We start from the raw sequence: 24,937 nt of genomic DNA, 5'->3' as shown, positions 1-24,937 counted from the left end.
AAGCGAAAGAAACCTGGGAGAAAATAATTAATGAACTACGACAAGGTGACCACTTCAATCCAAAGAATGTCCACGACAGTTCAAGTGGCCATTATGAATACCTAGAGCAAGTTCTCAGCTGTGTGCTTCTACTCTGATGAATCTGATTGGCATCTGGGCTGAGTTAGGCTTTAGTGATTCTGGTTCTGATGCAGATATCAAACACCTAGCGACTAAAAGCTCAGCAAACTAGAAAATGGATTTATCGCAACCTCTACCTCCATACCCAAATACGCTGATTAGGCAACCAGAAGATTATTTAATTCAGTGGAAAATAAACTCAATCAATCTTTGGTTCATGATGAAATTTTTTTTTTCAGCTTCACTATATGTTGGCCCGTGCAAACAGGTTTCGATGTGTGAGGCTCTCAAACCAAATTAATAAGAATGTTGTTTAAACCATGGTAGCTGTGGACGCTTGTAATGTGCATATGATGATCAGTGAATTAGTTAAAAATACAGGTGGTTTTGCAGAGAATCAACGATAAAATAGAAGATTTATGGATGAAATGCAACGATTCAGCCATAAGAGAAACATGCTCATCCAGAGCCATTGCAAAGAATGTGGCACATTGATGAAGATACTACAGGAAACAAACGTTGAAACCAAAGCTTGTGTTTATGCTATAGCAAAGCATAAACACATGCTTACAGCGAGGTTTCAAGAAATAGAGGTATATGCTACGATTCTGTACGGGGAAGTAATCAGAAGCATAACCATAAAACTAATGTTGTATGTGCCTATGGTGAGACAGAGGGGATAGAAGCGAGAAATCGAAAACATGAAAAGAAAATCCATAGAAAAAAAAAAGATAATGAAGACAAGAAAATGAATACCAGAGGAATTTGCAAACAGAAAATCAAAGAGGAAAGAAAAGAAATAAAAAAAATGAAATCAGATATGGATTGAAATGTACAGGTCGATGATAGGAACATCGACCAGATTCAAATGTAAACCAACGAAACTTAATAATAAATTGTAAATAAAGAGGAAAGATGATGTTGGAATGTTGATTTAATACAGATCTAAAACTAGAGAGTTTGTAGATCTACTGCCTAATCCAACAATAACAATGGATACAGAGAAAGAAAGATAAAAAAAAATGATATGATAAACCGTAAAAAGGAGTGTTAGATCTAAACATAAACAGAAATTCGCACTTGCATAGGCCGAAGGAATTTGATAAAATAAATTATAAAATCGAAAAAAAAATGTTGGAACCATCTGTTCCGTTGTTGTAGCAATGGGTGGATTGAACCTGCTATATGAAGGTTGATTCCACCATGTATGCATTAAAATAAAAAAAAAAAGCAAAAAGGGTACAATTAAAAAAAATGAAGGAATGTGGCGAAGCAAGAAAGGAAGACTTTACAGGGGATCAAAAGAAGAAGGGGATGAATACTTACCTGCGATTACAGAGGTAGTCGATCTTTCTCTGTAACTTGAGGAGAACCAGAGGAAATAGGAAGGTGAAGAATAAGAGGGAATGAAAGAATCTGAGAAGAGAAGCGATCAGAGTAAATGGGGATCGGTCGAGAAGAAGATAGGGAGGTGAGAAATGGATCAGAGAGAAGAGAACCAGAGGAAGAGAGGGCAATCGGGAAAGAGAAGATCAGAGAGGGAGAAGAAGGCAATGGAGAACGTGCGATGGGGAGGTGAATGGCGGATGGAAGAGAAGGGGCTCTCTCGGCTCGTATATATAACAGAAAGCCGTTAGAAACATTTCAAAATGGGTCCTTCTATCTTTTAAAAATTTTCAAAATAAAGGTTATATTCACAAAGCTTTTCAGAAAAAGGGGGTGTCTAAGCTAATATTTTTGAAATCTTTTTTATATTTTTGAGAAAAATTCTAAAAATAAGAGGGAAATTTTGGAAAAATGGGACCTAAACAAGGTTTTTGAAGTATTTTCGCAAAAATTTTATTTTGAGATATAAGGATTTTCAAAATGAGGTTTTTGTGAAAAATACATGATTTATTTCAGAAAATGAACTCCAAAAGGGATCTTGATCCAAGATTTTTAGAAAATATTGGGTTTGGATCTCAAATTGCAATTGGATCCAGATAAAACGTTTGAGAAAATATAAAGAATTAATTTTTTTTTTTTTGAAAAATAGAAGATCTGGGATCATAATTGGATCCGGATATCCGATTTGGATCTAAAATTGGGTCAGAAATGGAAATTGAATCTGGATTTCAGTGAATTCAAGAAATGAATGGATTTTTTATCAGAAGTTAACCTGATTATTCAGAAGATGGAGGTCAGGGCAAAAAGAGAATTTTTATAATTTTTGAAAAAATTGGGGTGTTCATCCCCTTCCAAGTCATCGTAGAAGTCCTTACTCATGTAGACTTTCTTGCCCTTATCACGAGCCTGCATATCCTTGACCATCCTGGTCATCTCTTTGAGATGTGCTTGAACTGGGTCTTCCATAGACTGATCCTTGGGCTTGTTTATTGACTTATGCTTCGGAGTTGATTTTTGAAACACATGCTGAGTCAAGATGAAAGCTTCCCACTCTTCATTGGTGTCACCCACTGATTCAGCTTCATCGAAGGTATCCTCGTATTGAACCCGTTTCTTTGAGATCTTCAGGTGCTTCTTCATAGCGCTACCTTTGACCTTCTTCTTAGTGGGGATTTTGCCTGAACTGGCCCTTGCCTGCTCAGTCACCATATTATTCATCATTTTCTAGAACAATGAGTACATATGTGGATCAATGTCATCGTTAGATTGCTTCCTTTGGTCCCTAGCGGATAGAGGAGAGCCCATTTCTTGCTCCATTGCAGAAGAGTAACTAATATGCTGTATGGGTGCGGTCTTCTTTTTGGACTTTGTCTGAACCATGCGGAATTGCGAGTGCTCTCTGCAGAATAAGATGGATGATTAGATTGTAAGACGATTTGGGATGAAAATAAGGAAAAATGATTGAGGGAGATCAGGTTGACAATTTGAAGGATATCTCATTACCAGGGATTTGGTCGTCGCCAGAATTGCGACAATTGTGTTGTCATTCTTGATGAAATAAGTGAGCAACTAAGATGTGCCTTGTTACCTAGGTGAGTTCATCAGGCCATGATAGAATTATTGAAAGGAAATGATTTTATTAATAATAAACTTGACAAAAGGGGGGTGAATAAATAATCTGTCACCACTCAAGGTAATCAGAGGACACTCAAGGACCAGGAAAAACAGTAAGGATGACAAAAGAACCCCAGCTATATTTAGTGGAGTGGTATGTTCTGGACCACTGGGCAGACTTTAGATCAAATTATCGCACAATGCCTGATAATAATCGAGTATCAATATGCTTCTTCCTCTGCGAGAACTGCCTGACGCATCGCTCTGGCTGGTAATAGATGGAGAAGAACGGTCTGAGTAACTTGAGTCGCTTTCCATGTGCATAAGTGTATCGAGGGGGTGACTCTCGACGGTCAAAGTAATCCCATATGTTTTCTTCTTCATGGAGGTTCTCGATCAAGAATCTGTACTGAGAAGTGGGTAATGGCTCCTTGCCATTATATTTGAAAGAACTTGCCCAAGCTGGCACATGCTGAAAGAACCAAGACTACAATGCATAGATGCACCCTTCTACTAAGATCGAATCTCTAAGCATAAAGTGGATCAATCCACGGTACAAGAAGGCAAGTGCGACCATGGCGATTGAGAGATGCTTGGTCTGCCGACTTCCCCATCTTCGCAAAAGTTGCACTATTCTAATGTCGACATAGTTTTGTCTATCCTAAAAGAAGACTAGTCCTAGTGTGCACAAGACCATTGCATGCTGAATCCTTTCTCGCGCTGCTCGGGATAAGGAGTCGACTTCTTCAAATGCCCATATTGTTGATATAGCTCAAACAAGTTGACACACTGACTTTCATATGCTTCTATTAGTGGCCAGGATCTGCGTCCTATCATCCAAGTTAAAGCATCTCGGAGGTTGAGTCCCTTGATGTTGATCAGAAACTGTTGCTCTAATGGATCCTCTGGCTGACGAGCTGGCCCAGGTAGACCCATAATCTCTAAAAATTTGTTCAGTAGTAGAGTCATCTCTCCCCATGAGAACCAGAAGGTACAGGTGCACGAATTTCACCGCTCTGTCAGTGCTTGAATCAAATTATCATTGACGAACTATTTGCCAATTGTCGCTACCAGCTCTAATCTGCAATCGTTCAAATGGTTCAGGAACATACGAGAGAAGTTTTTGAGCCATGAATTACACCACCAGAGAAGGAAAGGTCCGGTGTTCATAGTCCGATGTTGAAGGAGACCTTATTGCACCTCGTAAGAGATATAGCCCTCAAGAAAGATAGAATCAAGGTGACTGGATGCCATTAGGATAGACAGGAAAATAGAGAAGAAATAAGGGCAAGACTTGAGGAATATAGACAATTTTTTGAAAAATTGCAGGCAGGATCAAAACAATGTTGGTAATTCGAGATCTAAAGGAAAAGAAAAATCGCCTGGAGTTTTGAAGAAAAACAAAAAACTTGAAAAATCATCTAGGGTTTTATAAAATTGTTGAAAAATATAAGAAAAATAATGAGAAAATAATAAAAAATGGCTAAGATACATTCACATCACATTCTGTACAAACAAGTATGTGCATACAACACTCCCTAAAAGGTTGACTCTACATGCACAAATTTCAAAATAGTTGTAGGACGCTAATCCTAACTCTAAAGCTCAGATCATCTGTGTTCAATCATGCTATGTCGATATACTCGAGCCAAAACCCGATGTATGTGGCATAAAACTATTTTCTCCGGTTCTAGGCTCATTTTTTCCAACATCCTTGAGCGCCTACCGATATACTTTGGACTATGGCTCTCGTTACGTGGCAGGGGGTTTGACCCAAATAGGTGGCCCAGTTGTGAGGCTTTGTCTCGAACTATAGTTCTGAAAAAAAGTCCAGCAACGTGGTGGTTGTAAATACCCCAAATTTTTATAGCTCAAATTTGGTGTGTTTTTCTTTGCCACTAAGCTTGAGCCTAAACCGGCTTAGTAGCAAAGAGGGGCATCTGTAAACACCCCAAATTTTCCTTATCTATTTTCAGACGCATCTCTCGTGTGAATGCCAACCCTGGTAGGTCAGTGTAGGAGTCCAACCTTGAGTCTGTCTTAGAAAATTACCATTTTACCCACTTTCATTAGGAAAATTATCATTTTACCCCTAGGTCATCCTAAGACCCCAATTAGTCAGAGTCAACCAAGCTCATTCTCAAGCTCAGAACAGTTAGAATGTTAGTCATTTCAAGCTCACCCGAGCTCATAGTGAATAGGTCATGTTCATTTCTGACCATTCCTGTCAAAATGGGAGCATTTCTTCTGAAATAAGCTCATTTCTCACTCAAATCCAAGTCAATTGTCTCTGAGTCAGTCATTCATAGTCAATCATATTCCCTTGAGTCTAGCTTGAGCTCACTAGGAGTTCAAGTGCTCCAGTTTTAGTTCAAATCTACTTTCAAGTGTCTAGGAGCCCATTTTAGCCCATTTCAGCTCTTTCAGCTAAAATTGAACTGAGTCCAGTCAGTTGAGCTAGTGTTTGAGCCTCAGTTTTAGTTCATCTCAATATTACTGATCATTGTTCCAATTCAAACCCAGCTCGTGTTCGTAACTCACTTCACTCCAATGACCATTTCTCACCATTTCTCTAAAAATGGCAGTATTTCTTGACAATTCAGTCCAGGAGTTTAGTTGAGTCAGTGTATTGTCAGTTCGTTTGAGTTCTGAAACCCTAAAACCTAGTTCAATCTAGTTCATTTCAGTTCAATCCAGCTCAAACCTCAATTTTCAGTGTCACTCTGGCTTGGTAGAGACCAAAAACCATTTCTTTAACCATTTTACCCATTTTTATCAATTTTATCACTTTTGAACTGACATAACTGTCAATCGGGGTCTAGTATCCAAAATTCTTCATTCAGGGTTAGCATTTCGCATGGTATTTCATATCATTTCTCATCATTTTTTATTATTTCATCACATTTCATTTCATTTTTTAGATCCAGAACTCCAGTTTGTCTTTCCTTATTTGTGAAGGCATCTATTTATTCCTGATTCCCTACCAAAAAATCGAACTAATTTGGGTTCCGGAACCCCCTCTAATAAATCTAAGGATAAATCAAGTTTTAAACCTTGTGAAAATCTGGAATCCCATTTTAGCAGATTTATAGATCCGAGATCACCCCCATGGGAGATCTGATTCATTCCCAGAAAAATACTATAGATCCTTGGTAGAACCTATTATTTTCCAGTATTTTTCTGGATTTTTCTAAAAGTATTTAGTCTCTGCCAAAAATCGGATTTTTCAGACCCCTATGAAAATCTTGTTTTCTGCTTGTTAGGGTCCAAACCGACCCTAATCCTCTGTGTCTTCCCAATTTGTAGGTCCAATTCCAAAACCAACAAAATAGGAGTTGTTCCTCATAAACGCCTCTGCCATTTTCCAAAATTTCAAGATTTTAAAAATTTTGATTCCTATTTTTCCAGATTTTATAAGTTCACTATTGAATTCTCTGTTAATTCGATTTTACCAGAATTAGAGGTCTGATAATCCTCTGTATACTTCTAATCCATAAGTCCAATGCCAAAACTGTCAGAAGTAGAATTGTTCCTCTATGTGTCAGTACCATCCTCCTAAAATTTCAGCTACTTTGGCTACCGTTTACCATTTTTCCTGTATTTTTTGTGAAAACCTGTCAGTTTGTTCCAATTCTAGAGTCGCCGAATTTCGACCGAACTTGTCGGAGTTGTAAAGCTCCGACCATAGGTCAAATTCCAAATCTGTAAAATGAAAAAATCTTTGCCTAACTGTCCTATGTCACCTCATAAAATTTGGAGAATTTCTATGATAGTTTAGTACCTCAAATTTGGTTTTCATTAGGGTAAATCTAGGGTTTTAGGCAAAAATCATGTAATTTAGGGTTTTTATTTGAATTTCCATATTGAAAAATATCAAAATTATTAATTTTCAGATTCCATTATGTTCTTAGGGTTATTCTAGGTGTCCATGACAAATTTGAGCCAATTCCAAACTCATTTGCCTTTTGTGCTAGTTAATTCTTAAAATCAAAAGCGAAACTCATGCAAAAATCAGGCAAAATTCAATATTTTGTTATATTTTAACATTTTTAGGGTTTTAATATGTTTATCATCATCTCATATCATATTATAGTTGATTTCCATATCATTTTCATTCAATGTAATTTCAAAGTTTGCATTTTTATAAAATTTATTTCAGAAAACCCTTATTTCAAGGCCATAGTCTTGTTATTAGGGGTATTTTGGTCATTTTGACCTCAATTTCGAATTTCTAAACTTTGATTTTCATATTTTCATCATACCATATCATCTTGTGTTTGATTTATTCTCATTTGAATTTCAAAATTTGTATTTTTACAAAATATCTTTCTGAAAAATCCTGATTTCAAGGCCATAGTCTTACTATCAGGAGTATTTTGGTCATTTTGACCCCAATTTCGAATTTCCAAAGCTCATTTTCATATTTCCAATTCAATTTCATCATTTATGTTTATATCAGAGAGGTATGAATTGAGTTTATATTTGGATAATATCTGATAATTTCTTAATATTTTTGGATAAATCCAGATAAACCTACATTTCTCTGCTAACATATTTTCTAGTTTTGCAAAATTATTCAAGTAGAGGACTTAGATCTTTTATTTATTTTTCTTTTATTCAATTCAATGTAAATATCAAGTTGTAATATTTGGAATAAGAGTTACATTTTCTACTTAGAATAGGGTGCATTGCATATAGTTTGCTTTCGCAATTTCAATATCTGATGAATGTATCATTCATGCACATTTTTCTAAATCCACTATGATTGACACAAATGGCACGTGCACAAGCTCTTAGGGAGTTGACAAACTTGGTGAAATTCGTATTTATTGTCATAGTCAGAATACGAAGAAAACCCAGATTTGTGATCTTCGTATTAGCCACATTCAGCCTACACTCTTAGGCTAACTTCAAAAATGCACTGCATTTCTCAAAAACTCAAAAGGATTTTCTCAATTCCTCAAAAAAATGTCTTTCAAATCCATATTTATTCATTCATTTCATTCAATTTACATCATCTTGTCTAATTCAAATTCAAATTCAATTCAGAGAAATCAATTTTCTCAGAATTTTCTAAGTCTTTCTCAGGAATTGCATTTCTCAAAAACTCTAAGTTTTCAAATATTATTTCAAGTATTTCCCAAGTTCAAATTATGATTTTCCAATATTTTGATATTTTCAATTTCAAGTTTCAAAGCTTAAAAATCGATTTTCTCAAAAACTTTGAATTACTTTTGGAATTGGTTTCTCAGAATTCTCAAATCCTCTTCAGAAATTGATTTTCATTTCAAATCCAAATTTTAAAAATTGATTTTCTTAAAGTTCTAGTTTTCCTGAGAATCTATTTTCCATTTCAAAAGTCATTTTCCAATGCAATTCCCGATTTCCAATGAAATTCATTATTTTCCCATAATCATCACTTTTTCCAAGTATTTCCAAGCATTTTTCCAAGCAAACATCATATTTCTCAAAATGTGCATTTTTCAACATTTCATAGCACAAGCCTGATTCTCTGTGCATTTTAGAAAAATAAAGCATAATTTAGAAAATTGAACTTATTCAAAGCACATGTTTGATCCTCGGTTCGAAGGCGCCAGGAACGGTTGAACCTCGTACCGATAGGCGAATCCCATTTCATAGAATTTTTCCGCAAATTTTCAAAACGAAGGCGAGTAAATTTTCAAAACTTTGGTCGAGTTTGACTCTTAGAATTGTCTCTCTCTCATAGAGGGAGGGAAAAATTTTGCGATGATAACTATGACCAGGTAAAAATAGGTGGGTTGTTTTTTGAAAAATGATCAGCATGCGAGAAAACAGAAGACTCTGATGACCTAAAGAAGTAGAATTTTGAAAAATTCTGAGAAGCAAACAATGTTTTCAATCAGTTCTTAGATTGAGGAGGATTGTAATTGATCCTTGGTTCGATTACCCCTGGTTATGGTGCCAGGAATGGTTGAACCTCATACTGACAAACGAGTCCCAATATCTCAATTTTCCATATTTTTAAAACGGAGGTGAGTTATTTTCAAAAACTTTTTCAAAGGTCAGTTTGACTTGCAAAAATAAAATTTTGCAATGATAACAGGTTTGGCGACCGATATGGGACCTGTCTTCGCCTGATCAATCTAGTGCTTTGCTTTATTCAACTTATCAAAATCATGTTCTACAATGTCAACTTTATTTCATGTGAACTAAGGAGCCTAGAATCAAACCAACTAACATGGATTGTATGTAGACTTAGGCATGGTTTCGTAGGACTGATTGAGGAGGCATTATTCATGCTCACACAATATAGTGAATAGCTTCATTTTTATAAGTCACACCTAGTGGTCATCTTCAGCAGCATTTATTGCATCTTCATAGTATGGGGATGTCATTGAGCTTGTTAAACCATGAGTCTAGCCAATGCTGCATCTGCAGTATCATCACTTCCAAGGCCAATTTCAAATCTATTTCTCAAATCTGAATTCAAATTCAAATCCCGTTTTAGGTCTTGAATTAAAAATCTCCTTCTCAAAATTGATTCTTTAAAATTGATCCAAATTCAAAGTCCATTATGACTTTGAAAATTCATTTCTATTTTCAAAATTTCAATTCTAAATTCCCTTTTTCTTCATCTGAAGACTTATCTTTCCAAATTCTGATCATTCTGAGACTTAGAATTCCAAATCTCTTCTTCCAGACCTATTTCAAATTCTGAGTTAGATTCAAAATCTAACTTTTTCAAATCAATTTCAACCCTTTGAATCATTTCTTCATTTCATTATCACATTTATTTCAGAAACACTTGGAAAACCCCAAAGTTACTTTCTCAAAAGCATACATTTCTGCATTTACATTGCACAAGCATGATTCTTTGGGCATTTTAGACTTAGGATAAATTCTTAGATAATATTTTAGCAAAGAAAAAGGCATAAATTCAATCCTTGGTTCGATTACCTCTGGTAAAGGCGCTAGGAATAGTCGAACCTCGTACCGACGAGCAAATCTTGTCTCTCCATTTTTCCCGCAAATTTTCAAAACAAAGGCGAGTGATTTTCAAAACATTTCTTTGGTCAAATGAGACCTTGCAAAAGAGTTCATCTCTCTTCTTTCTTTTTCTTTTCTCTCTTCTTTTCTATCTTTTATTCCCGTTTAAAAAGGGAATAGAGGCTAGAAAGGCAAAGAGAAGGAAGAGGAGAACCAAGAGGAAAAATTTTGCATGATCACAAACGTTAGTTGTGAAAAACTTGAAAACAAAAGGATATCATGATCTTCCATCTAGTGAACCCCTGACTTGTCAATACAAACTTTGAATTGTTGTGAAAACACCCTGAAGCGTGATACATGGTGAACCTGTGACACAATGAATGATTATTTTGCAAAAAATTGATTTAAGATACAGGGCAAACTTGTGACACAGTGAATGATTATTTTGCAGAAAATTGATTTATTGATTAATCCTTTGGTGCTGAGTGTCATTTGTTTGCATAATGGACTTCCCGTTTGTGAAGTGGACTTGTAATGTTGGCATTCCTGTTTAGGGACAATTTTATTTGATCTAATGCAAATCTCTGTCTTGCTGTAAGATTTCATCTCGTTTATTATAAAATTTATTATGATTCGCCATGAGTGTGCTAGTATTGCTGCTACAAATTGAGTTCACATGCTCTAGCTTCCAGTTATATCAAGCACACTACTACATATCAACAACCTACAACACTTCACAACCTCATCAATGCATCATTCACTGCTATGACAGCAAATCTTCACAGGCTGCACCTCCAGCCATCGTCTGTCATCATCTGTCCCATAAGCTCCTTCCTACATTCATACTCTCACATGCCCCATTGAACCATGCACTCTCATTCACAGGTCAATAGCATTTGTATATCCATATGACAACCAGTAGTATGTCATTCATCGCATTCTAAATCCTACATTGCATTAAGTTAGATATTAGCATATGCATTTTTTTTCCTATGTATAGCATTAACTATTCCATTTTACATAAGGCCACTACCAACCCTCTTGTACCTACAGCAATGCCTAGGCACTGATGTGGCTTCATTTCAAGCACCTGCAGCAATGCTAAACACTACATATCTTCATTCTGTGTCAGCCCTACAGCATCACCACCACTGCACCCCATTTCAGCAAGCACATTATCACAGTTTCCTTACTGTCACAACATTTAGTGAATTGTTGGATTCTCCTCAAGCATTCACGGCACCTAGTAAATTGTTATGTTTTTCTTTTGGCATTCACAACTTCATGTGAGTTGTTATAACTTCATGTATATTCCACGGCCTTCCCTTACCCACAATAGTCTCATGTACTGCCTCAATCTAATGCTCAAGCTCAAACACATGCACATGGGCAATCTCCTGCTCGACCTCAAGCACTGTTAAGACTGTGGCACTATTACATTCTGCATATATTAGTTACATCATTGGTGTTGTCTTATATCATTGGTGTTGTGTTACATATATCCCTATTGCACCCCTTCCACTGCATCTAGGCATCTCTTCACTTGCACAAGCCTCCTTCAGCATCTCTACACTCACTTGTGCACACTTCTTACACTAAGCCCACTGTCATCCCTTGCATATGCACAGCCCCTATGCACATTGCATGCATCTTGGTAGCATATCTTCACTCCCTGTACTCTGGCCATGGGCACATTCATAGTGCTCAGCATCTTTGCAACCCGCTTCAACAGCACCTGCATCTGTTGTACATCATACATTGCACCTTGTTGTACTCACATTTCAATTTGCATCATAACATAGCATTTTTATTATCACCTATACTCTGCGCTTCATTGGCAACATCTGTATACCTACAAATCATTCAAATATATGTCACTTCATTGCATTAATAGTATATATGTGTCACTTAGGCATATGCATCTCACCTTTTGCACAAGGCATTGCATCTCCACCTTGGCATGCTACATGCATTTTAGCTATGCATATCATATACATTTCTTCATTTAGTTTAGACATAATACTTAGGTCCTACATATGCATCCCGCATTTAGCATAAGCATCATCCCTAGCTAAATGCATATACACCTCTCATGTATATTTTCTCATTTAACATGAACTCTTGACATACACATCCTCATATGCATTCCATTATTAACATAAGCATATGCACTTTTTCCACTTAGCTTAGGCATTGCATTTGGCATATTCTCTTCATTAGAATAGGCATTTTCAAGTATGTCTTTAGCTTTAAATACAATATTTTCAATTCTTCTTTACATTTTGTATTTTGCTGCCTTATGCTAACTCTGTTTTGCAGGAATATATGAAAAGCTTGAATTTCTTTCTTACATTGGAAATTTTTGATATTTTCAATTCAAGATTGTAATAATTAGGTATTAATGAGAATTTTAATTTATAGCTTAGAATAGAATGTATGAGCATGTATATATTATGAATTACTTGTTTCATATCATTTTTCTTTCTTTTATTTCAAAATTTCACAAATGGGAACACGAATGGCACGTGCACCATTTTAATAAAAGGTGATTAAATCCTAAGTTGACGATTTGCATCAATGGCCATAGTCAAGATGTGAACAAAACTTAGGACTTTCATCTTTTATGGAATAACATTGGATCCACACTAGATCTTTTTCAAAAATCATTATATTTTTTTAAATATTTTTCCTTTATCAGAGTTTAACTTAAAATTAACTCAAAATATATATATCAATGGCCATAGTCAGGATATATTGAGAGTTAATTTCATTTTAAACTCTATAAAGGCACCAAAATATGTTTAATTCTTTGCCTGAATTTAAATATGATTATTATACAATACATTTTATGACCATAGTCAAAGATGTATTATATCTTCAATCTTATTTCAATTCATTTAAAGAATGAAATATGCTTTTCAAAACCCAATTTCAATTTTTTTAAAATTCATTCATCATTCAAAACAGAATTACATCATATTTTCAAAATTCTTTTTCAAAATCCAAGTGATTTTGAGATAATTCTTCAAAAATTCTCTTCATTTCTCAAACCAATTCTTATTTATAAATTTAAACTCATCTTCTCAAATTCCATCTCATTTCAAAATTCAAAATTCAATTTCAATGTCCAATTTGACTTTGAAAATTCGAATTCACTTCTATATTCCAAATTCAATTTCTAATTCAAAAATCAATTTCAAAGTTCAATTCAACTTTGAAAATTCAAATTCATTTCCATTTTTAAAACTCAATTTTAAAATTCAATTCAATATCCCAGATTGTATTTCAAAGTTCAAGTTAAACTTTGGAATTTTCAGATTCATCTTCTGATTTTGAGATTCAAGTTTAAAATCAAGTTTATTCTTTATTCTTTAAAATTTCCAAAGTTCTATCTAAAGATTGAGTCTTGATTCTCAATTCAAAATCAAGGTTTTGAGACTGATTCTGAAACTCAAAATCTGATTTTTCCTTAAATTTAAGCCCACTTTCAAATTCAATCTGGATTTCTAAAATCCATATCAATCTTCAAAGTACCATTTGGATTTTCAAAATCCAAATCCATCTTGGATTCTAGATTTAGAACCCAATTCCACCTTGGATTCAGATTTTCAAATCCAATCCCATTTAGGATTCTAAATTTCAGATTCAATTCCATGTTGGATTCCAAACTTCAGATCCAATTTCACTTAGGATTCCAGATTTCGAATCAAATTCCCTCTAGAATTTCAGATTTCAAATCCAGTTCCATTTCCAATTCAAATTCCTTTTTCCAAAAACTATTTTCAAATCTATTTCTTAAGTCTAAATCCAAATTCAATTCTTGTTTCAGGTTCTGAAATTAAGAATTCCTTTTTCAGAATCGATCCATTTAAATTCAAAGTCCATTTTTTACTTTGAAACTCTATTTTTCTCAAGATTCTATCTCAAGTTCCAAAATGTCCTTTTCTTTCATTTCTTCAAATTCAAAGTCCAGTTTCCAAACTCTGATTATTCCAAAACTTGGAATTTCAAATCTCTTCTTCCATATCTATTTCAAATTCTGAGTGAGATTCTAAAAAATTAACTTTTTCAAATTAATTTCAACCCTTCGAATCATTTCTTCACTCCATTATCAAATTTATTTTAGAATCACTTGAAAAATTCTAAAATTTCTAAACTATTTTCTCAAAAACACATATTTTTGCATTTGCATTGCACAAGCATGATTCTTTGTGCATTTTTAGACTTAGACTAAATTCTTAGACCATATTTAGGCAAAGCAAAAAGGCATAAATTCGATCCTTGGTTCGATTACCCTTGGTAAAGACACCAGGAACGGTCGAACCTCGTACCGACGAGCAAATCCCGTCTCTCTATTTTCGCGCAAATTTTTAAAATGGAGGTGAGTAATTTTCAAATATTTTCAAAATTAAGGTCAAGTGAGACCTTTGCAAAAGAGTTCCTCTCTCTTCTTTCTTTTTTTCTCTCTCTTATTTTCTATCTTTTATTCTCCTTCAAAACAAGAATAGATGCTAGAAAGACTAAGAAAAGGAAAAGAAAGAAACAAGAGGAAAATTTTTGCAATGATCACAATCTTGCACCCAAGAAAGGAAAAGAAACCCTAGAGAAAGAGGGGAAAGAGAAGAGGGTTTTTGGGGGAGAGAGAAGCTCTAAAAAGAAATCAGCCACAATAGGGGGGGCATGAATTAGGAGAGGGATTTATAGCCCCTCTTGAGTTAGGTCATGGGCTGGAATAAATCCCAGCCCTTGATCAAACCCAAGAGAAGTCATTGGAGCCCTTGATCTCCACTTGACTATTCAAGTTTTAAATAAGCTTGAATTTCTCTCTACTTTTATTTTCAATTTAAAACTTGAAGTAGGATGCCATATAGGATGGGACGGCCCACCTATGGGCTCCTACTGAACTATAAAATGTGGTTAATTTATGAAAAATCTATTATATTAAATTATAATTAAATAGTTGTTAAATTCCAATTAAGATCAGTTTTTTTTTTCTATGTAACCACAAATCACGTGAAAATGTAAAGGCATTAAGTATAAGCTAATTCCAACTTATTAAGAATGTTAATATGAATATTTTTATAATCTACTTTTGTTAATTCACTTCATTCAAATAAATTTCCTTAAAGAAAAATCGAATTTTTCTTTTTAAGAGAAACGTTTTCATTTAGCCATCACTTAGGATTTTCTCTAATATCCAAAACGTGTAGGGTTTATATTTACTACATTTTAACATAATTAAACCCCCTAAACCTTACTAATATACTCAAACATTCATTTTTAAAGAAATCATGATTTTATATTGGCACAAAATTCAAGAAATCTCACAGTATTATAGAAAAAGGACTTAAATTTTTTTTGGATATTACATCCAACCCCCCTTAAGAAAATTTCATCCTCAAAATTTGGTTAAAATTACGTACCAAACAATTGTGGATATTTAGCTCTCATATCGACCTCGAGCTCCCAAGAACACTCCTCAAGCTCATGGTGCTGCCATCGTACTTTAACAAGTGGAATAGTCTTATGTCGCAACACTTGTTCTCGTTGATCTACTATCTCTATCAGGCGTTCTTCAAATATGAGATCTCTCTGAACCTCGACCTCGTCATACTGAATAACATGAGTGGGATCTGGCATATACTTCCTCAACATTGACACGTGAAAAACATTGTGAATGTTGGAGAACTGAAGGGGAAATGTCAATCTATACGCGGTGCCTCCTATCCTCTCAAGGATGAGGAACGGTCCTACATACCTCGAACTCAATTTTCCTTTCTTGCCGAACTGAAATACGCTCTTCGTTGGCAATACTTTGACAAAAATATGATTACCAACCTCGAAAGAAAACTCTCACCTCTTTGGATCTGCATAACTCTTATGACGACTCTGTGCGGTCTAAAGTCTTTTACAAATCAACTGTACTTGATCAGTATAATGCTGCAAAACTATTGGTGATTCGATAGCTCAATCACCAACCTCACTCCAACAAATAGGGGACCTACAGAGTCGCCCGTACAATGCCTCGTACAGAGCCATGCCGATACTCAAATGATAACTATTATTATAGGTGAACTCAACTAGCTTCAGGTGCTTACTCCAATCGCCTTTCCACTCCAAAGCACACGCTCGCAACATATCCTCGAGTGTCTGAATAGTCCTCTCTGACTGACCATCCGTCTGGGAGTGAAAAGCCATACTAAACTTAAGTTTCGTCTCCAAAGCTTTCTGAAGTTGCCCCCAAAACTTAGACATGAATCTAGGGTCTCTGTCTGAGATAATCGAAACAGGTACCCCATGTAACCTGACGATCTCATCGACGTACAAATCATCCAAACTCTCCAGGGTATGATTCACCCTGGTCAGCAAGAAGTGTGCCGACTTTGTAAGGCGATCCACAATCACCCAAATGGTGTCATACTGTTGGCGTGTCTTGGGTAGACCTACCACAAAGTCCATGGTAATGTCTTCCCACTTCCACTGTGGAATCTCAATCAACTGCATCATACCTCCCAATCTCTGATGCTCTATTTTGACCTGCTGGTAGATTAAGCATCTCGACACATACTCAGTGATGTCCCTCTTCATGTCGGGCCACCAGTAATTCCTCTGAAGATCCTTATACATCTTGGTGCTTCTGGGATGTATAGTGAATTTGGTACGATGCTCCTCATCCAATAACTCTTTCCTCAATTGGGGCTCTGTTGGTAACCAAAGCCTATGGCCATACCAGATGCTTTCATCCTCCTCTAAGTGCAATGATAACTGATCTTGCTTGCACGCTGCAATCATCTTAGTGAATCTGGGGTCATCCTTCTATTGGGCGATGATCCGGTCCATGAGTTTTGTCTGCACTATTATGCTTGCGATCTGAATCTAACCTGATTCTGCTTCAAAAGGCTTTCAATATGTCAGGTCTTCGAGTAATCTCCACTCACTGCTGATAAAACCCGCAAGGCTTCCAACCTTTCTACTCAAAGCATCAGCCACTACGTTGGCTTTGCCTGGGTGGTATAAAATGAAGAAATTATAATCTTTCAGAAATTCTAACCACTGCCTCTGCCTCATATTCAAATCCTTCTGTGAGAAAATATATTTGAGTCTCTTATGATCAGAGAAGACCTCAAACTGCTCATCGTACAAATAATGTCGCCATACCTTCAGTGCAAAAACTACTGCAGCAAACTCCAAGTCGTGAGTGGGTAGTTTCACTCATACACCTTCAGCTCACGTGATGCATAGGTGATCACCTTATCGTGCTGCATCAATATGCATCCCAAACTAGTATCTGATGCATCACTATAAATCACAAAGCCTTCTTGCCCACAAGGCAATGTGAGTACAGGGGTTGTAGTAAGTCTCTTCTTCAGCCCCTGGAAGCTTTCTTTGCACTGCTGAGTCCAGACAAACTTAATTCCTTTACGAAGTAGCTTCGCCATAGGTGAAGCGATCTTCAAAAAATCCTGGATGAAACGACGATAATAGCCTGCAAGCCCGAGAAAACTGTTTCTATCAGATACGCTCTTAGGTTGTCTCCAATCTATGACTGCTTTCACCTTGCCAGGGTCAACTGACACCCCATCTTTAGAGATTACATGACCCAAAAACATAACTTGATTCAGCCAAAACTCATACTTCGAGAACTTATCATATAGCTAATGTTGTCAAAGTGTCTCGATGACAATCCTCAGATGCTCTTTGTGATCTTCCTCGCTCTCTGAGTAAATCAGGATATCATCTATAAATACGATCACAAAAAGGTCCGGGTAAGGCTGAAAGATCTGATTCATCAGGTCCATAAATGTTGCAGGGGCATTGGTTAACCCAAAGAGCATTACCAGAAATTTGTAATGGTTGTACCGCATTCTAAATGTTGTCTTTTGTACCTAAGATTCCTTGATCTTCAGTTGATGGTACTCTGATCGAAGATCAATCTTGGAGAAGACCTTGGCCTCTCGAAGTTGATCAAACAAATCATCGATCCTAGGAAAAGGATATGTGTTCTTCATTGTTACCTGATTCAACATCCTGTAGTCAATGCATATATGCATTGACCCATCCTTCTTTTTAACAAACAACACGGGAGTTCCCCAAGGGGAAACACTAGGCCGAATAAAGCCTTTGTCCATCAATTCTTCTAGTTGCTTCTTTAACTCCTCTAACTCTGTTGGAGCCATAAGGTAGGGTGCTTTGGATATCGGGGTCGTTCAAGGCACCAACTCTATCGCAAAATCCACCTCTCCGGTAGGCGATATGCCTGGCAGGTCATCTAGGAAGACGTCTGAAAACTTCTGGACTATGTCCAAGTCCTTCAGTGGTGTAGTGCTGGGGTCTAACAAAGAAACACTGACCAAAAAGGCCTCACACCCCTTTTCTATACAACGATGTGCCTTTAATGCTGAAATAAGTCATCATTTGCTCTCCTTTTTACATGCCTTGTACTCAAGTACAGGCTGATCAGGGTGGGTAAATTGGATGTGTCGTTCACGACAAAGCATACAAGCATAATGCTCATACATCCAATCTATGTCAAGTATTACATCATAACCGACCATATCCAAAAGGATAAGGTTGGCAGGAAGGTTTTGCTCTGCAATCATAACCTCTACTCTGGATAGATAGGTATGAGCGATAGAGCTACCACTCGAAGGTATGATAACTTCTAGAATATATCCCAACAAAGTCGGTGTGACATCAATCAAATTTGTAAAACGTACAGATACGAAGGAATGTGTAGCACCAGTGTCAAAAAGAACTTTAGCATCAAACCGTGCAATAGGGATTGTACCTCCAATGACGTTGGCATCCTCTTGCAACTCCTCTACAAAAATCGCATACACGCATCCAGTAGCTTTCTTCTGTCCCTGTGCCTGGGACTGCTGGGGTCGTTGTTGCTGAGGCTGTTGTGGTCCTCTAGGAACAGGGGCAGCTCCCTCCTGAGCTGGCCTCATAGGGCAGTCTTTAATGAAGTGACCCTGTTTCCCACATCTGAGACATGCACCTGAAACTCTGTAGCAGACTCCAGGATGTCTCTTGTTGCATTGCTTATATAGTGCATAAGATTGTGGCGCTTATGTGACACTCTGTTCTCCCTTGGCCTTCTTTGCAGGTGGCGCCTTATTACTCTCCGTAACTGGTCAATAGGCCTTATTCCCACTACCTTTCGACTTGTCGAAATGGCTAGGTTGGGTCTTCTTAGAAGACTCTCAGTCATTTTGCATCACAAAGACATTGTTACGATCTATCGAGATTGTTTTTTTTTTGGAAAACCAAAAAGTAGGTTTTAGTTTTCCCACCTGAAGTACCGTGGCCATCTCGATGGCCTGGTTGAGGTTTTGAGGATGGCTGGTCAGCACTCTCATCCTCATGCCATCACGTAATCCATCTACATACTTCTTAGCCCATGCCTCGTTGGTGGTATAGGTATGCGGGCAATACTTCTTTAAGTGTCGGAAGTGTGTAGTGTACTCCACCACCTTCATAGACCCATGTCTAAGATCCATAAATTCCTGCATCTTGCGATCACGTGCGTACTGGGGAAAGTAGGTGTTCATGAACACCACTGTAAACTCCTCCCATATGAGGGTGCGCCGCTCATCAGGCGTGTAGCGTACCTTGCATGTTGTCTCCCACCAACTCTTGGCGTTACCCTGGAGCCGGTAGGTGGCAAAAGAAACCTGTCTCTCGGCGGGAACCTCAAGAATCTCGAAAATCTTGCCTATGGCTCGGACACATTCCTCCGCCACGTCTGAATCCTCCTTACCAGTGAAAGCAGGAGGGCTCAACTCCATGAAGCGCTTGTATGATGCTCCATTGGTTGCGACCGTCGGTGCCGCTACGTGCTCATCATGATGATGGCCTGCACCATTGCCATTACCCCCGTTGCTGGCATGGTTCTGACAATAGGCTGTCCGATTTGCGAGGGCTTCAAAAATAAAGTCCCTCTGGGCAGACCAACTTGGGGGATGTCGTCCGGCCATCTACAAACACACATATGGATTCATATTACTTATAAATTGGGCACAAATAAAAAATTCTTATTCATGTGACCCAATCAGATTTATATTCTGATTCTTGCTGCATTTATCAAAAGAAATAATTACAGGCATACAATTTTCACAACAAATCAGCAAAGCTAATAAAAATTGAAACATACTTACAGCGATGGTGGTCGGTTGGATGAGCTTTGAGCTATACTTTCCTTATGCTCTGATACCATGTTTGTAACACCCCAATTTTTATAACCCGAAAATGGTGGAAAAAAATTGATATACATTTAAATCTTTTAGTAGTTAACCGTGAAAAATTACATTGGGCATAAAACTTGGCATGCCACTTCACATGAACGCTTGCAAACATATAATTATAGAATTTAAAATTTAACAACTAATTAACCATGCATGAAATAAAATCAAAGTTCTACAATATCCAAAATTAATCACATTTGTCCTTGAATTGAATTAAAATAAAATCAAAGTTCAAAATCCTTGGAGCAGAGGAAAGGTAAGCTCAGTCCCCATCGCAACCTCCCACCTTTGCATGTAAGTTACTCCTCATTACCTGAAAAATAGTAAACCATATAGGGTCAAACAAAATATGTTTCAGTAGAGTGAAATATGCTAAGCTTGCAGGACAAAACTACAAAGCAAGAATTTCAATACAGATTTCATGGTTTAGCATTGAAATTAACTGAAACAATCATGCAACCAATCATGCATGTTAAGGATTTACATATTTAATAAAAGAACATTAATTCATACATTCGAAATATAAAATGCATGAGTAGTTAATATGCATGACTTACCATATGGAGAAGCCCTTCAATGCATGCGTATTTTTTTATCTTTAATTATATTTTCTTACTTAGATGATGCATGTGATGCCAAATTAGTACACACATAATTTAAGTTATCACTTCTTAGCCCTGCTGATGCGACACAGACATACATTCTCAGATCGAGACCATGGCATAGGACTTGTTTTACATACAGGGGTGACTTTAGCCTGGCCAGGTCCATTCACTAAGATGGGGTGAGGGACGTTAATATGAGAGAGATTTCCAACACCTTTCAACCCGATGCACCATTTTTTCCTCATGAGTACTAGAACCTCTACGCTACAGTCTAATGCAGAGGTTTTTCTTATAAAATCGTGAGAGGGGAGAAGCAACCTTTTGTGCCCGTAACAGACTTGCCCCACGAAGTTTTGTATCACTTGATACTCTTCCAGCAAGTATCTTGAGTTTTAATGTCACATGATTACTTGATTTCAGTCTTACTTTTCATGCAACATCAACTTAAACTACTTTATAATCGTTGATGCATTTTTTTTGAAGTATTGAAAAGATTCACTTAATACAACTTGTAGCAGAACTTGAGCACATGCGAGGTATGAATATTTTACTCATTTTTACACACCATATAGCACATGTATAGAGCAAATGCAAAAAAGAACATGTATATGAACTTCCACATCAATAAAACAGTCATATCATCACGATAAGTAAGCATACATATAGCCCACATATTTTCAGAATTTAAAATATAAACTTGCATCCAATGGATCTTTAGATCCTTGATCTTAACAGTGTAGACTTTTATTAACAATTCATGTCATAATCATACAACTTCACACTGCATAATTATTCACAAAGTGCATGCTATTCTAAATAAAGAAATTTGCATAAAAAATACAAATTATGCCTCTTTTAAACCTCGGTCTAAAAGTTGGTCTTGAATTTACCAAATTCTTAACTCTGCTCGATTGGTACAGAGCTCACAAAAAAAATTTAGCTCTATGAACAGAGCTGAAATTTCTACAGTATATAATAAATTTTGTTAGCTATCCGTAGCTGCAAACCGTTCGTAAAAACTTCTTTGTATGAGAGAGTTACGAATGTTTTACTATGGACCTATCATCATTTGTTTCGACTATCATAGGGACGTGCTCAATTCCTGAAACAAGCCCAAAATTTCATAGTAGAGGTGAAATTTTGTTAGCTTTCCAACACAATAATTTGTTTATCAAAATTGCTCTGGATGAGGGAGAAACAACTTTTACTAGTCAGAGGTCATGTCAGAAACACAAAATTCTGAGATTTTGCATTCGAGTGAGCCAAACCGAGTCACCTGAATCCCGAAATAATTCAAAAGAAATAGGCAATATACATGAAATAAAATTTAAAAAAAAACCACAATATTCACAGTAGATTGAAAAGATCATAATTTATCAAAAATTATCAAATCTTGCATGAATCACCCCACGAAATTTACTTTCTTGATGATTTTACCGTTTTCTTTTCTGAGAAACCGAATTTTGCTAAAATCGCAATATCTAAAAATTTCAACCATAAAAAGCCCTAAATTTTTTACAGTATGCCTACAATAACATATTCTGCCAACCCAAATCAATATTTGCATAAAAATCATGGCATAAATCGAATATTAACTATTTTCACAAATTTATTTTCTATGAAACCGATTTTTATAAAAAAACTGATTTCAAAAAGGGTTTTCTTTAAGGGAAAACATGTTTTTGCCATGGATCCTTAGATTTGAGTCGAACCCACGGTTAGGAGGGTCTGATCGTGGTCTAAACTCATAAAAAAACAAAAAAAAACATGTCAAGAACTCTGTTCTTGCAAGAAAAGCATAGATACCCTACCTCTTGTTGAAAACAATGTGTTTCTTGATGAATTAATGGATCTTTTTACACGATCCGACCGATCAGCTCCTTCTTCTAGCAAGATGAGGGTCCTAGATAACCTTAACACACACTTGAGGTCTAGATCTTGCACCCAAGAAAGGAAAAGAAACCCTAGAGAAAGAGGGGAAAGAGAAGAGGGTTTTTGGGGGAGAGAGAAGCTCTAAAAAAAATTCAGCCACAATAGGGGGGCGTGAATTATGAGAGGGATTTATAGCCCCTCTCTAGTTAGGTCATGAGCTGGAATAAATCTCAGCCCTTGATCAAACCCAAGAGAAGTCATTGGAGCCCTTAATCTCCACTTGACTATTCAAGTTTTAAATAAGCTTGAATTTCTCTCTACTTTTATTTTCAATTTAAAACTTGAAGTAGTATGCCACATAGGATGGGACGGACCACCTATGGGCTCCTACTGAACTATAAAATGTGGTTAATTTATGAAAAAACTATTATATTAAATTATAATTAAATAGTTGTTAAATTCTAATTAAGATCGGGTTTTTTTTTCTATATAACCACAAATCACGTGAAAATGTAAAGGCATTAAGTATAAGCTAATTTCAACTTATTATGCATGTTAATATGAATATTTTTACAATCTACTTTTGTTAATTCACTTCATTCAAATATTTTTTCTTAAAGAAAAATCGATTTTTTCTTTTTAAGATAAACGTTTTCATATAGCCATCACTTAAGATTTTCTCTAATATCTAAAACATGTAGGGTTGATATTTACTACATTTTAACATAAGTACCCCCTAAACTTTACTAATATACTCAAACATTCATTTTTAAATAAATCACGATTTTATATTGACATGAAATTCAAGAAATCTCACAGTATTATAGAAAAAGAACTTAGAAATTTTTTGGATATTACAATGATTGACTAAGAATGACTGACTCAGAGACAATTGGCTTGGATTTGAGTAAGAAATGAGTTCATTTCTGAAGAAATGATCCCATTTTGATAGGAATGGTTAGAAATGAACATGGTCTGCTCATTGTGAGCTCAGGTGAGCTAGAAATGATTGACATTCTAACTGTTCTAAGCTTACAAATGAGCTTGGGTGACTCTGACTGACTAGGGGTCTGGGATGACTTAGGGGTAAAATGGTAATTTTCTAATAAGAAGGGTAAAATGATAATTTCTTAAGACAGACTCAAGGTTGAACTCCTATACTGACCTATCAGGGTTGGCATCCACATGAGGGGGGTTGTCTGAGAATGGATGAGGAAAAATTGGGGTGTTTACAGATGCCCCTCTTTGCTACTAAGTCAGTTTAGGACCGAGCTTAGTGGCAAAGAAAAACACACCAAATTTGGGTTATATAAAAAAATGCCTCAGTTAGAAGGATCTGACTGGGTATAAAGAAGTTAGCCCTGATGAAAATGGTAGGTATGAAATGAAGAATGAAGAAGAAAGATTTACTTCATAGAAATGAAGTTCAGGTTTTGCCCTTAACCTGGATGGGACGGAAAATACCTCATGTAGAAACGAGATTCAGGTTTGACCCTTAACCTTACCGGGAGATGAAATACCTCATCAGAGTGAGGCTCAGACTTAACCCCTTAACCTTATCGAGAAGTGGAAATGGTAAGTTGGATGGTGAATAAGACAACTTTCTTGAATAGGAATAAGGCAACTCTCTCGACAATGTGAAAGGTGAACAAGACAATCTTTTCGAAGGAAAGTAAGGCAATTCTTTCAACAATTCTGAAAACAAACTGGGTGATTCTTTTGACAATGCGAAAGATGAATAAGGCGATCAAAAAGAGCAGGACGATTCTTTCGACAACACAAAAGATAAATAAGGTGATCCAAAGGAGAAGGGTGATTCTTTCGACAATGCGAAAGATGAACAAGGCGATCCAAAGGAGCAGGGCGATTCTTTCGACTACGCAAAAGATGAACAAGGTAATCCAAAAAAGCAGGGCGATTCTTTCGACAACATGAAAGATGAACAAGGCGATCCAAAGGAGCAGAGCGATTCTTTCGACAACGCGAAAGATGAATAAGGCGATCCAAAGGAGTAGGGTGATTCTTTCGACAACGCGAAAGATGAATAAGGTGATCCAAAGGAGCAAGGCGATTCTTTTGGCAACGTGAAAGATGAATAAGGTGATCCAAAGGAGCAGGGCGATT

General features: G+C 36.4%; 1 protein-coding gene across 1 annotated transcript; it reads right to left on the bottom strand.

Annotated features, from left to right (window-relative positions):
* Nucleotides 1-18,500: 18,500 nt before the first annotated feature.
* LOC149849133 (uncharacterized) lies at nt 18,501-20,069 on the bottom strand. Its single transcript, XM_090007279.1, has 2 exons — nt 19,395-20,069; nt 18,501-19,064 (listed from the first exon to the last, which is right to left on the bottom strand). Exons 1-2 carry the CDS (start codon nt 20,067-20,069, stop codon nt 18,501-18,503), a joined length of 1,239 nt encoding a protein of 412 aa, XP_089863405.1.
* Between the last annotated feature and the right edge of the window lie 4,868 nt (nt 20,070-24,937).

Source organism: Nuphar pumila, chromosome 1 (genome assembly GCF_984573655.1).
Source record: "Nuphar pumila chromosome 1, dmNupPumi1.hap1.1, whole genome shotgun sequence".
Classification (NCBI taxonomy): Eukaryota; Viridiplantae; Streptophyta; class Magnoliopsida; order Nymphaeales; family Nymphaeaceae; genus Nuphar; species Nuphar pumila.
Note: the sequence above shows the minus strand (reverse complement) of the source record. Positions and strands in the feature narration are given on the sequence as shown.

Bases quoted from the DNA above. Each gene is read 5' to 3' on its own strand.
- LOC149849133 (XM_090007279.1), bottom strand. From the start codon at position 20,069: ATGGCCGGACGACATCCCCCAAGTTGGTCTGCCCAGAGGGACTTTATT. The intron at 19,065-19,394 runs GTACTTCAGGTG...TGTGGGAAACAG, and splicing joins AGGCCATCGAGATGGCCACG to GGTCACTTCATTAAAGACTG.